Source organism: Phlebotomus papatasi, chromosome 1, assembly GCF_024763615.1.
Source record: "Phlebotomus papatasi isolate M1 chromosome 1, Ppap_2.1, whole genome shotgun sequence".
NCBI classification, from domain to species: Eukaryota; Metazoa; Arthropoda; class Insecta; order Diptera; family Psychodidae; genus Phlebotomus; species Phlebotomus papatasi.
In genome coordinates this window covers 17,973,376-17,987,332 of record NC_077222.1, presented here as the reverse complement: position 1 = coordinate 17,987,332, position 13,957 = coordinate 17,973,376, and the positions used below count along the sequence as shown (strand labels likewise).

General features: G+C 33.0%; 4 protein-coding genes across 4 annotated transcripts; all 4 read left to right on the top strand.

Moving 5' to 3' along the window:
* Positions 1 to 862: 862 nt before the first annotated feature.
* LOC129798050 (L-dopachrome tautomerase yellow-f2-like) lies at positions 863 to 2,562 on the top strand. Its single transcript, XM_055841015.1, has 2 exons — positions 863 to 1,025; positions 1,098 to 2,562. The coding sequence occupies exons 1-2, from the start codon at positions 896 to 898 to the stop codon at positions 2,408 to 2,410; spliced, it is 1,443 nt and encodes a 480-aa protein (XP_055696990.1). The 5' UTR covers positions 863 to 895; the 3' UTR covers positions 2,411 to 2,562.
* Positions 2,563 to 3,316: 754 nt separating this feature from the next.
* LOC129799511 (L-dopachrome tautomerase yellow-f2-like) lies at positions 3,317 to 4,546 on the top strand. The gene is made up of 2 exons (XM_055843462.1): positions 3,317 to 3,401; positions 3,870 to 4,546. Exons 1-2 carry the CDS (start codon positions 3,317 to 3,319, stop codon positions 4,544 to 4,546), a joined length of 762 nt encoding a protein of 253 aa, XP_055699437.1.
* A 319-nt stretch (positions 4,547 to 4,865) lies between these two features.
* On the top strand, positions 4,866 to 6,417 carry LOC129798049 (L-dopachrome tautomerase yellow-f2-like). The gene is made up of 2 exons (XM_055841014.1): positions 4,866 to 5,031; positions 5,091 to 6,417. Exons 1-2 carry the CDS (start codon positions 4,902 to 4,904, stop codon positions 6,401 to 6,403), a joined length of 1,443 nt encoding a protein of 480 aa, XP_055696989.1. The 5' UTR covers positions 4,866 to 4,901; the 3' UTR covers positions 6,404 to 6,417.
* Positions 6,418 to 7,995: 1,578 nt separating this feature from the next.
* Positions 7,996 to 10,084, top strand: LOC129799510 (L-dopachrome tautomerase yellow-f2-like). The gene is made up of 3 exons (XM_055843461.1): positions 7,996 to 8,459; positions 8,528 to 9,500; positions 9,711 to 10,084. Exons 1-3 carry the CDS (start codon positions 8,327 to 8,329, stop codon positions 10,075 to 10,077), a joined length of 1,473 nt encoding a protein of 490 aa, XP_055699436.1. The 5' UTR covers positions 7,996 to 8,326; the 3' UTR covers positions 10,078 to 10,084.
* The last annotated feature ends 3,873 nt before the right edge of the window (positions 10,085 to 13,957 follow it).

The window sequence follows — 13,957 nt, the reverse complement described above, 5'->3', positions numbered from 1 at the left end:
TTCACTGACTATTCGAAGATTACATACATAATTTTAATTAATTTATTTGCATGGCCGAAATTACACTCAAATGGGCCGAAATTAGAAGCTGGCCGAAATTTGGCACACTTACCCTACTGGTAATATTTTAAAATGGCAATTATTATATATTATTTTAAAAATAATAATGGTGGCACAACATTCCATAGAGGAACTTTAGGTCTTCCCGCAAGAGGAGTTCGGAATATCCATTATTATTTTTCTTAGTAATGGGGTTGTCAGTCCTATGTCCCCATGCCATGTGGAATCAAATGCGATGAAGCTCACTGGATGCAATTCGAACACCGTTAACATCAGAAAAATTCCTGGTGACCTAAAGGGAATTCGAACCCGGGACACTTGCATCATAGAGCGAGTGCTCTACCACTAAACACATTGAGTACCTTGCCCATTGCCCCCTGCTTCATGCGGAGTAGGGGACTTGATGTCGGCAACCCCGCTTGCCATTGACGTAGCCCGTTATTGGGCAAGACATGTGTAAATTTTATGCCTCCACACGATTAATGATAACCCATTGAGTGCCGTTATTCATTATTTTGGTTAAATTAAAATTCTCAATAGTAGACGATATATATACTTCTAATTTATATACTAAATTTGTGTATATTGTAGAAAAAAATTAAAGAAAACAATCAGTTAAATAATATTGAACGTTCTTTTCTTTAGTCACACCGAAGAGCAAAATGCAAATTTTCTTGGTAATCTTAATGTATTTTGGTGATAACACGTTTGTGCCATTATTTCCTTGCAAAAATGATCTTCGTGCCTGAAAGAAATATATATTCAAGAACTGCAAATGTGGTGTATAAAAGCAAGAAGATACTCAAAAAGAAATCAGTCTGTTCGTGTCTTAAAAATGAAGAAGATCAAATTTTGGGAGCTTTTAACAATTTCTGGGTGCTTTTGTTTAATTAGTGGATATAAGAACGCAGTGGAAAATGTCTATTACTGGCGAAAAGTGTTATATGAAAATCTACCTTATTCCGGTATAAAATAATCTTAGTGTGTTTAACCTATTTAACAAAGTCACTTTCTGAATTTATATCCATCATTTTCAGACGATACTTTAATCGGGAAATATCCTTATCATATTTCTGTCAATAATGATATAAATGGAATTGAATATCACGCACGGAGTGGATTGATGATAACAACAGTAGCCCGAATTCGTCCTGGAGTTCCGTCAACTCTCAATGCTTTCTGTGTTGCTGATTATGATCCAGGAACTAGTCCTTATATTTGGGGACTTCCCAACTACGAAAAGAATACATTGAAACCAGAATTTTACGGAGAATCGTATTACGATAGTCGGGATCTTCTGAATAATAATCGCAATTACTCAGCTGGATATTTCAATTACTTCTTCGGCTATACTGAACTGGATTCAAGCAGAAAAGGATATTACAAACGGCCGTACAATTATTATCAAAACACTCAAGATTTCTCAATTATCTCAACATATTTTCCAAATGTGGATAATCAATGCGACCGTCTTTTTATTCTGGATACTGGAATACTTCGCTATGGAGCATCTGAATCCTATGTTGTTCAAAATCCAGCTGTTATAGTTTTCGATTTATCCTCCAGTGGTTGTCAAAATAGAAATTTTCCTGTAATTCGTCGTGTAGAAATTCCTAGTCACTTGTGGAGCGTTGCTCCTGGTTTCCTATTTCTTACTCCTGATTACAAACCTAAAGGTTCTTGTGATGACGTGTTTCTTTATATCACAAATGTTTTTGATAGTAGTATCATTGTCTATGACTACAAGAAAGGTAATTTCTGGTCTATTTCGGATCCATCAATGAAGCCAATTACCGCTGAAGCAACGTTGACTTTTAAAGGAGTGAATTATATAATTCCACTTGGAATAGTTAATGTAGCCCTTGGATGGCCAGATAAGCATGGATATAGGAATGCTTATTACGCTCCTGGTTCGAGTTTGGCAGAATATGTTGTTTCTACGAAAGTACTCCAGGATTCTAAGGGAGTGTTTAACAAATACGATTCTAGTGAATTTACATTAATTGGATATCGAGGATGCAACTCCGAAAACTACAAACAAGTCTTTGACCCAAATACAGGTGTGATCTTCTTTGGTGAAATGGAGTCGAATAGAGTACGATGCTGGAATACACAGCTCCCTCTAAATCCAGATACAATTGGAATAGTTTATGAGTCAGATGAATCCGTGTTCTACGCTGAGATGTCTTTAGATTCCAATGGTTATTTGTGGTTCCTTACCAATCAACTTGCACTTCTTTTCAACAGTGACGATCTTCTAGATACTTCCGAAGTGAACTCAAGAGTTTTTCGCGTGAAAGCATCCGAAGCAATAAAGGGAACTGTATGCGATATTTCTTATCAATACTAAATTTTTTCGAAAACGAATTGTATCACGTTCCTGTAGGGGAATTTTTTAACAGTATGATAATGTCATATGATAAATTTTTGTGGTAACTTCGTAAGCAGAACAACAATAAAGCCCAGTGAGTGTCCATTGCAAGGAGCTCTCTGAAGCTCTTAGTAACTGATATGAATCGGATTTTCAATTAGTTCTTCCAAATTTACCACGTTAACGTTTAAATCTGTCATATGACAATGTCACACTGTTATAGAATTCGTTTACTGCAGAATTTTTTAAATTTTTTTTTTGTGCAAATAAAAACTATTTATGAATATTCTTTTATATACACATTTGTAGAGAAATATTTGAAGAACTCATAATGGTATTCAGTTGATTAGAGAAAAATATTTTGTCATCCCATTAGTAAATAAAATACTAGAAAAAGCAATGCCTTATGTATTTTCTTCGAGAAGTTCTTGTCTTGGAAATGTAAATTTTATTGGCAATTTGCAAGAAATTTTGTGATATTGTTATTTATTAAAGTATTCTATACGGTTTTCCAAAACTTTAGAATTAATTTGTATCACGTGTAATCCGAGAGTATAAAAGCAAAAAAATCTTTCGCTTGAGGTCAGTCTTCTTGTGCCTATAAAATGAAGAGGAGTGTTGGATTATTCTTGCCAATAGTTCTTGTAAGTTTTACCCTTGTAGGAGCTTATAAGAACAAAATAGAAAATGTTTATTACTGGCGTAAAGTTCTATATGAAAATCTACCTTACTCCGGTATGATAATTTAATAAGGAGTTGCATTATCTTGACAGTTTTAACACAAAGGAACATTTTCCAGACAACACTCTTATCGGAAAATATCCTTATCACGACCCTGTCAACAATGATGTATCTGGAATTGAATATCACGTACGGAGTGGATTAATGATAACAACAGTAGCCAGAATTCGTCCTGGAGTTCCGTCAACTCTCAATGCTTTCTGTGTTGCTGATTATGATCCAGGAACTAGTCCTTATATTTGGGGATTTCCTAACTACGAAAAAAACACACTGAAACCAGAATTTTACGGAGAATCGTATTATGATAGTCGGAATCTTTTACATAAGAACATTTATTACTCAGCTGGATATTTCAATTATTTCTTCGGCCATACTGAAGTAGATTCAAGCAGAAAAGGATACCATAAACGTCCATTTAATTACTTCCACAAAAACCGAGACTATTCAATTATCTCAACGTATTTCTCGAATGTGGATAATGACTGCGATCGTCTTTTTATTCTAGACGCTGGGGTATTACGCTATGGAACAACCGAATTATACACAGTACAAAATCCAGCAATTATTGTTTTCGACTTGCCTTCCAATGGTTGTTATAATCGAAATTTCCCAGTAATTCGTCGGGTAGAAATACCTAGTCATCTCTGGGTAAATGCAGCAGGTCTCGTATTTATAACTCTTGATTACAAATCTAAAGGTTCTTGCGATGATGTGTTCCTCTATATCACAAATATCTTTGATAGCAATATCATTGTGTATGACTACAAGAAAGGTGACTTCTGGTCTTTTTCGGATCCATCAATGAAGCCTATCGTTGCTGAATCAGCGCTAACTTTCAAAGGAGTCACTTATGGAGTTCCAGTCGGAGTAGTTAATGTAGCCCTAGGATGGCCAGACAAGCATGGGTATAGGAATGCTTACTATGCTCCTGGTTCTAGTTTGGCTGAATACATTGTTTCTACAAAAGTATTGCAAGACTCTAAAAGAGCTTCGTACAAATATAATCCTAATGACTTTACCCTTATTGGATATCGAGGATGCAATTCAACAAATTTAAAACAAATCTTTGATTTATCAACTGGCGTGATCTTCTTTGGTGAAATCGATTCGGAGAGAGTTCGATGCTGGAATACTCAGCTACCTCTCAATCCGGATACAATTGGTGTAATTTACGAATCAGATGAATCTGTGTTTATTCCAACATTATCATTAGATTCAAAAGGATATTTGTGGTTTCTTACCAATCAAATGCCAATTACATTTAACAGTGATGGCGTTCTTGATATTTCCGAAGTGAACTCAAGAGTTTATCGCGTGAAAGCATCTGAAGCAATAAAGGGAACTGTGTGCGATATTTCTTATCATTACTATTGATATTCCATATATTGGTATTTATTTTATAGGACAAAATAAAAATAGTGAACAATTTCACTATTTTTATTTTTTTTATTTTATAAATTATTAACAAAAGATATGAATGTAAAATATTTCATTGATTAAAATTGAAACTTTATAAAGAGAATCATATTTTGTATTCATGCCATGTCATTGACCTATCACCAAAATGCAAATTTGTTTGGTGGTTTCAGAGTATTCACGTGTCCCATTAAAAGTGGTTTTATCTTTATAACCGGAGCTGTGAGAAGTTAAGTCACAGTTTTGAGAATCTCTGGAGTATATAAGAGTATGCAGAGAAGCAGAAAGAAGTCAGTCTTATTGTGCCTTCAGAATGAATAACAGTGTTTTTTGGATAATATTTGCGCATATTGGATACTTCTGTGTTAATGGAATATACAACAACGGCGTAGAAAATGTTTATTATTGGAAGAATGTGCTTTTCGAAAACCTACCGCTCTTCGGTATATTTATAAAATTTTTGTGTTCTAAGTTTTATATTCATTTCCGACATTTTTCGCAGATGATACCGTGATTGGAAAATACCCTTATCACATTCCTGAAAACAATGACATCAATGGAATGCAGTATCATACTCAGAGTGGATTAATGATTACAACACTAGCACGAATTCGTCCTGGAATTCCATCCACCCTTAATGCCTTTTGCGTTCCTGATTACGATAAAGGAACCAGTCCTTATCTTTGGGGATTTCCAGACTATGAAAAGAACACCTTGAAAGCATCTTTTTATGACGAATCGTACTATAATAGCCGTAAAGTTTCGACTGAAAATCTTAATTACTCAGCTGGTTACCGAAAACATTTCTTCAGCCACATCGGTCAGAATGAAATGTATTCGAATGCCAGGAAGACTAAGTATCCATACAACTATTTTAATGACTTCTCCATAATTTCAACATATTTTCCATGCGTGGATAATCAATGCAATCGTTTATTTGCCTTGGATACAGGAGTATTGCGCTATGACACACCGTACATTGTTCAAAATCCAGCCCTTATTGTGTTTAATTTACCATCAAACGGATGCCGAAGTCGTAACTTTCCACTAATTCGTCGGGTAGAAATTCCCGGTCATCTATGGAAGGAATCATCTGGTTTTCGTTTCATAACTCTTGATTATCAACCTAAGGGTTCTTGTGATGATCTCTTCGTTTATATTTCAAATATCGTTGATAGTAGCATTGTGGTTTATGACTATAAACGTGACGATTTTTGGGTATTTTCGGATTCCACAATGAAGCCTATCAATGCTGAAGCATCATTCACTTTCAAAGACATCACTTACGTACTTCCAATTGGAATCGTTAACCTAGCTCTTGGATGGCCTGACAAACACGGAAATCGAAATGCTTACTACGCTCCTGGTTCGACTTTAGCAGAGTATGTTGTTTCAACGAAGCTGCTCAAAGATTCTAAACGATCACCTTCTAATTACGACCCCGAAGAATTCACCCTTATTGGTTATCGAGGATGTGACTCTAATACCTATAAACAAGTTTTCGATTTATCTACTGGCGTAATTTTCTTTGGTGAGATGGATTCGAACAAAATCCGTTGCTGGAATACTCGGATGCCTCTGAATCCGGATACAATTGGAGTAGTTTATGAATCAGATGAATCTGCGTTTTTCGGAGGGTTATCTATTGATTCAGATGAATATTTATGGTTCCTTACAAACCAACTTCCAGCTCTATCTAACACCGCGCATTTTCTTGATCTAACTGAGGTTAACTCTAGAATATTCCGTGTCAAAGTATACGATGCTATCAAAGGAACAGTGTGTGATAATTCAAATATTTTTTATAAAATTTAAATATGGAATATTGCAAACAAACGCCTGGCAAGTTGGTCTTTTTATATGGAGCTATTTGAAGCCAATTCCTAAATTGATCTCGGACTCAGCTCACAGTGCTCCAAGGAAAAAATTTATTTAAACAAAAATTAAGTATATTTATCCCTCCATACGGAAAGGTATCTTATAATTCGGAAAAACTTCTCACTTTTTAAATATTTAGCATAACGATCACGAGTGCAGAAAAATTCCCATACGCATTTGTATGTGAAAGTAAGAAATTGGCTTCAACTTTTAAGGCCACTCGCCGGGGACTAGATTGCAAATAATGATGTTTTTATTGAAATTACCTTCACAAAATTCTTTATGCAGATTTAAGTTTATTTAATAGAGGAAAATTCTCATGCTTCATACAACCCCAAGCTTCGTAGTGACATAGTGACTAAATAAATGTGACTCATCGAATCCTATTTTTTTTAAATTAAGTGAAAGTGCCCAAATTTTAAAATATATTGCGGAGTCCGACTTATTCAGAAATATTGGAAAAATTTACTTAATACGAAGTTTGAGATTGTACGAAGCATGGGCACTTTGTCATAAAGTGTCATACCGTTTTAATTTAAATTGTAAATTTTGAAACGAAAAAATCATATCTATTAGGGCAAGTGTGCCAAATTTCGGCATAGTTGAATGCAAGCGTCAAAGTCTCAAGTTTGAAATGTAATATTTTAAATACAAATTGATTTTTTTATTCTTTCTTTTGTAGGAATGTTGCTTGGAGCCTTGTAAAGAGTTTACCGTCTTTATTTACTCTAAAATCATTCTTAATACATTTTAAAATGAATAAAAATATAGACATAGCTTTGGTGCTCTATTTCGGCCACCTTCATTCTCATAGTACCTTGCCCTTCGGGAATTCTTCCAATATCTTTTTCACGTCATCTCGTTTGTCGAAGCTACATTTTTTGTTATTCTTTTGCATTGTATAATCTCTTGAGTACGTAAAATCTAAAAGTTCATGGAAATTCGAGGAACAAAAAAGGTGGCCGAAATTGCAAGCTGGCCGGAATTTGGCACACTTACCCTGTATCAAAATATCTATGCAAGAATACTTATTTTTCATAATTTGAATTCGTCTATCAAGAACAGTTTTACAATTCCTGAAGAAACAATAATGATTTAAAAAATTACTGAAATATTATTCAAAACTAATTTGAAGCTTTATCTCGTTGCTTGGACAAGCAATTATCGTTACTTCCTCGTCGCCTGTGTAAAAAATTCCATACAAGAAATATAAAGAACATAAAGAATATACAAGAATTGCTGATACAGGTGACAAATAAGTTACTACAATTACTTATCCCAGCGACGATGACAAAAATCTCCTACAGTTTTCGAATCGTGTGATAGATAATAATATTTAATTAATAAAAACAAGAAGATTAGAAATAAAAAGAACGAATAATCTCATTTAAATTGCAAATTATTTAAATATATTAAGTGAAAAGAACTGAAAGCGAGAAAGCTGAGATCTTGAGCTGAGATTCACATGGCAAAAAAACTAATATCATAAATTAGAAGAATAAAATGCAAATTTTGGGTAGCATCAAAACTGGAACAATTTTAGAAAAAGTATATCGAGAAAACTTGTTTATTTAATGTTTTTCTCACGATTAAAAATTTAACTGGATAGAGAAAGAATTGAAGACTCGAAAAGCAAATTGAGACAATCAATCAAAGATTTAGTCAAAAAGAAAAGCTTTTTTTGTATTAATTTTTTTTTCAAGCAAAATTCTGGAGATCATTCACCTAAAGAAAACATGAATATTTTGAGAACCCGTTTTTTTGATCAAATTAAAATCCGATGTATCACTTCAATGTAATGTTGCAGTATAAAAATGCAGGAAATGATCAGAAGACAGTCAGTTGAGTGGTGCTATCACAATGAATAAGATCAGGTTAATAATGTTATTGGTTTTTTTCGGCTGTTTTTGTGTTGCTGGTGGCTCAAAGAATAACAAAGTGGAAGAAATATATTTCTGGCAGAATGTTATTTACGATGATCCTCCCTATCATGGTGATTAATTGTATTGCAATAAGTGTTATGCAACATCACAATAAATGCTTTAAATGTGCAAATTACAGATGACTTTTTGATTGGAAGATATCCCTATCACATACCCGAAAATAATGATATCATTGGACTAGCTTATCATGCTAAAAGTGAATTAATGTTTGCTTCTGTGGGACGTTTCCGACCTGGTGTTCCATCCAGTTTGAATGCCTTCTGTACCAGCAACTACGAAATTGGAACAAGTCCACATATTTGGGGATTTCCAAACTACCATAAGAACACCTTGAAAGCATCCTTTTATGGTGAATTTAGCTACAATATTCGAACACTTTCATCTAGTACTTCAGAGTATTCAACCGGATATTACAATTACTTCTTTAAAAGACAAAATGAAACGGGTTTAATCAGAAGGAGACTCTCAAATAATCCTCAATATTATCCAAACAAACTCTTTAACGAATTTAGCATTATCAATGTTTATCATCCAACGGTTGACGATCGCTGCAATCGTCTTTTTGTCGTTGACACGGGTGCTCTTCACTATGGACCAGATGAGATTTACGAAATTCAAAATCCTGCTCTTATCGTTTTCCAGCTAAATTCCTACAGGATAAGAAGCTCAAATGGATGTGGAAGTCGTGATTATCCAGTCGTACGAAGAGTGGAAATTCCCCAAAATTTATGGAGAGATCGTGTTGGTTTTGCTTTTATATCATTAGATCACCAACCCAAAGGAACATGTGAAGATATCTTCGTTTACATCACTAATGTCTTTGACAACAGCCTTACAGTTTACGACTACAAACGTAGTAGCTTCTGGTTAATTCGGGATCCGTCTATGAATCCCGTGTTAGGTGAATCCAAAATGGTTTTCAACGATAACTTCCATTACGATTTTGTATTCGGAATTAAGAATATAGTACTCGGATGGCCTGATAAAAATGAAAATCGTATTGCTTATTTTGCTCCTGGGGCAAGTTTAGGCGAATACGCAGTATCAACAAAGTTTCTCAAGAACCCCAAAAAATCTCTTAACTCTTTCGCGTCCATAGGGTAATGTCATGACTCGGGGAAAAAAGTTTTTTTTGGGTATTTACATTAATTGAAATCTATCTGTTCGTGCACGACATCATAATAGAAGGATGTAAGATTCTTGGCTCATTTTCTCGAGACTCCAGTTAGATTTCAATTAATGTAAATAGCCAAAAAGAAACTTTTTTCCCCGGGTCATATATGACCCTATGGACGCGAAAGAGTTAAAGGAGAATTTACCCTAATTGGTTACCGTGGATGTGATTCCCAAACATTTAAGCAAGCCATTGATCCGGACACTGGAGTAATATTCTTTGGGGAGATCCAATCAAAGAGAATTCGATGCTGGAATACCCATCTACCATTAAATTCTGACACAATTGGTGTAGTCTACCGATCTGATGCTCTTGGATTTGTTTCGGACATATTTATCGACGCAGACGGATATCTTTGGTTTCACTCGAGTCATTTGCCAATAGATTTCTTAACTAGTACTCCCCTAGACTTAGACCGTATTAATTCTAGAACATTTCGTGTTAAAGCAACAGATGCAATTAAAAATACTGTATGTGATTTGTCTAGCATTTAAAATACACTGACAGATATATCTACGGTTTCATACTATTCTAACGGCGTTATCACACTTGCATATTAAAATTTTAATGTGATTCACATTAATTGTCGCTTGTGCGCGTCCAAATATGTTATTTGTGTCTTTGAGTCACTTAATATTTGGGGTTTTTCTATTTATTGATAAAGAAGTGGACTTGGCCTGCAAAAATAAGTTTAAATTTACCTAAAGCATAAATATTTTTCACATTAAAAAATTAAAGAGAAAATCGCATTAATTTTTCGCATTAATGCTATAAATCAATTTATATCAAATTTTGAGGGCCAAGTCTACCTTTTTATCAACAAATAGATCAAATTTTGAATATAAAATGATTCAAATACACATATTACACATTTGGACTCTCACCAGTGACAATTAATGTGAATCATATTAAAATTTGAATGTGCAAGTGTGATAACACAGTAAATTTATGTAGAATATTTTTACTAAAAGGAAAATATATCTAGTAAAGAATAATTTATTCAAAACAATTTTCAAAATTAAGTCTCGAAACTTCAAATGGCTAAAAATGTGGCAATTTTTCATAGATAGTATGGAATGGTAACGTCAAAATATGTATACGAACCAAATCTAAAACAAAGTATGTTATGGGGACTATGTAAAAAGAAATTATGTGAGATACGAAAAAAAACTTTAAAACAAATTAAAAATAATAAAAAAGTATGTTTGATAGTTAGGAAAAAAGATTTTCTATTCTCAAAAATATTTATGCATAGTTCAAAATAAGATATTGACCTGTAGAATCTTAGTAGGATTTTTGACGTAAGTTAATATCTCTCAAAAAGACACTTTTTTGAATTTTTAGAAATTAAGTGATTTAACCAGATTTAGCTGAACCTCAGATATATCTGGTTAAAGAATAGAATTAAATGCATTACCTTCAGTAGATAACTTATAGCAATCTATTTATTTTATATTAGGATAATACTAATTCAAAACAAAATAAAAAATAAATTAAAAAAGACAAAGTTTTTGATACGGAAAAAATCATTTTCGATATAATTATACGGGCTTCAGACCTAAAGTGGTTTTTAGACGAGAGGTTTAGCGTTGTTCCCGAAGATCTCATATAAATATCATCAAATAACAACGCTCATCAAATAACAACTAAGTTTATTGATTTCTCAGAATCTAATACGTCATTTGTCTTTAATAATCCAATCCTAAGTCAAATTTTCTAAAAAGGCTTGATTGACAAAACATTAGAGCATTTAAACTGTGTGACTAAGCCTTACGTCCGAAGCCTGTATAAGGCATAGGCAGGCGTGACTTCTCTAATTCTTTATCAGTCAAGTTTTTTGTTAAAGATTTGACTTAGGATTGGATAGGGTAGAGTCAGTACTTTTTGCCACCCTTAAGCTTTTATGGCCGCCTTAGGTGTAAAATTTTTGTCAGACTAAGGCTGCTATTCTGCCATCTTTATAATTTTGTAACTAAGCAAGATCCAAGAAATTTGGTATTCTCACAGAAAAAATATAAAGTTCTAAAATATTAGTACTCTCCAAATATTTTAGACCTTGTTATAAAGTCTCCAACAAAATTTTCAAATTACCATATTCTACATTCAAGAATTTTTCAATTCATCCAAAAATTCTTTGACAGTTCCATACATTTTCTTGCACGATCCAAGGAAAGTTTAGAGGTCATTTTAAATTTTGTAAAGTGAAAGTTTTGTCAAATCTTACAAAATTATAAAGATGGCAGAATAGCAGCCTAAAATGAATTATTGTATAATGATACTTTGAATCAACATCTATCTAAATATCTAGGATACTTTACGAGAATTTTAGTGAATCTCATTGAAAAATTTGCATTTTCACCAATTGTTCTTGTTTCAGTACTTTTCGCCACTTATTTTAAAATGAATTTTAAATATTTAAGAGACGTGATAACCCATTAAAATAGTAGAATAGAGCATATTATCAGTGTAGAAGTACCATTTATTATTAAATTCCTTAAATTAGTTGTTTTATCTTAGGTGGCTAAAAAGTGCTTACATGGCGAAAAGGGCTGACTCTACCCTATCAAGGAAAATGGTTCATAGATTGTGAAAAACTAATAAAATTGTTTATTATTTAATATATTGAGGCTATTGAGAACTGGGCTAAACCTCTTGTCTAAACCTGAAGATAGCTGTAGGCCGTCGAATATGAACTGCTCCAGCATGTCTATAGTCTACCATTTTCTTTTCTTTCCATTTCCTGAAAAAATAATCCGGGGATTATCGGATGGGAGAATTTAGTCCGGAATATAAAACTTTTCTTCCTAGAGCTTTCGGTGCCCTATTCTTTTAAGGGGTTACGTAGATCCCGCTGAAAAATTAATACGAGCTCTTAAGCATTTTTTCTTATATTTCCATTTGAAAATTTTAAAAATTCAGGAGCTTGGAATCAATTTTTGGAGACGGTTAGTGAATAAACTTACTTTGCGGTGGATAAGACTTTTCAGAGTATATTCATCTGACATCAGAAAACTAAACATTTCCTGTTTTCTGAAGACTTAAACTCGTACTTGAATGAAGAATCTTTTGTTTCCTTGATCGCAGCTTATTGTACAAGACAAAAAGTGATGTAAAACACACCGAAAATTGCGCTATTTTGAATAAAAATATATTGCCAAAAATCCAAATTTCATAAAAAGAATGTTACATTCAAGTACAAGTTTGACTCATCAGATCACTCAACAGGAAATATTTAGTTTTTTGACGTCAGATGAATATACTTTTGAGAAATCTTGTCCTCGGAATAGTATTTATGTTTTTTTCAAAAAAGGTTTCCGAAAATCAGGTACCAACGGCTGAATTTTTAATATTTTTAAATGAAAATTTTATAAAATATAATCAAAATGTTGTAGAGGAAAGTTCCCATGCTTTATACGGTCCCAAGCTTTACAATGACTAAATTTTTCGTATGTTTTTCAATAAATGTGACTAATCTCATCCATACTTTAAAAACTATAGGAAAGTGTCCTCTTTTCAAAATATTTTGAGGAGTTACATTTATTCAGAAACATAGAAAGAATTTAGTCATTATAAAGCTTGGGACCGTTCAAAGCATGGGCACTTTCCCCTGCTTATATATGCTTAAGAACTTAAATAAAAAAAAATGTAAAAAAAAGACTGTTTAAAGTATTTTTGACCAACGCAACCCCTTAATAGACTTCTCCTATAAACTGTTACCCCTTGAAGATGATATCTTTCATTTTACCTCCAACCCTTTTTTGACTAGATATGGTAAACTTAATGTCTAAAAATAGAAAATCTACATAATGATTTTCGTTAAAACATAGACGAGTTATGTAAATTTCCAGGAATATTTTACCAAAATATTTATCCACTTGGGAATTCAATTAATAAATTCGGGAGTGGAAACTAGAAACTTAAGATAATTCAGTTTGTATGTTTGGGGATTTTTCGGAGATCACCTCAAAATTGACATAAGGGGAATGGGGGCTAAAATAGAAAATGGAATATTGTAGTTCATCTTTTATAAAAAAATATTTAGCAAATCCTTAATTAAGTAGTCATCTTTTTATTGAACTTTATATGCAAAAATGGTATTGAGATAAGATTCACTTCAATTTTAATTATAAGCTTAAATGTAAGATGCCATAACTTTGACTCTTGCTTTTAGAATTTCCATAATAAATGTATAATATAACGATTGCAATAGCTGGGATCAAGTATACAGTAAATGAGAAATATAAAAATAGAAAGACTAACATTTTTTGGGGAATCAAGCGCATTTCACACCCTGTTTTCTGAGCTTATCAACTGCTAAATTTCTGGATGGAGTATCCCAATAAATTCGCGAAATATCTCACAAAAAAAATAAGC

Excerpts from the sequence above, each read along its gene's own strand:
- LOC129798050 (XM_055841015.1), top strand. The coding sequence starts at position 896 with ATGAAGAAGATCAAATTTTGGGAGCTTTTAACAATTTCTGGGTGCTTT. Across the intron at positions 1,026-1,097 it reads TGAAAATCTACCTTATTCCG|ACGATACTTTAATCGGGAAA; the intron begins GTATAAAATAAT and ends CATCATTTTCAG.
- LOC129799511 (XM_055843462.1), top strand. The coding sequence starts at position 3,317 with ATGATAACAACAGTAGCCAGAATTCGTCCTGGAGTTCCGTCAACTCTC. Across the intron at positions 3,402-3,869 it reads TGATTATGATCCAGGAACTA|GTTCTTGCGATGATGTGTTC; the intron begins GTCCTTATATTT and ends ACAAATCTAAAG.
- LOC129798049 (XM_055841014.1), top strand. The coding sequence starts at position 4,902 with ATGAATAACAGTGTTTTTTGGATAATATTTGCGCATATTGGATACTTC. Across the intron at positions 5,032-5,090 it reads CGAAAACCTACCGCTCTTCG|ATGATACCGTGATTGGAAAA; the intron begins GTATATTTATAA and ends CATTTTTCGCAG.
- LOC129799510 (XM_055843461.1), top strand. The coding sequence starts at position 8,327 with ATGAATAAGATCAGGTTAATAATGTTATTGGTTTTTTTCGGCTGTTTT. Across the intron at positions 8,460-8,527 it reads CGATGATCCTCCCTATCATG|ATGACTTTTTGATTGGAAGA; the intron begins GTGATTAATTGT and ends TGCAAATTACAG. Across the intron at positions 9,501-9,710 it reads AAATCTCTTAACTCTTTCGC|AGTTAAAGGAGAATTTACCC; the intron begins GTCCATAGGGTA and ends TGGACGCGAAAG.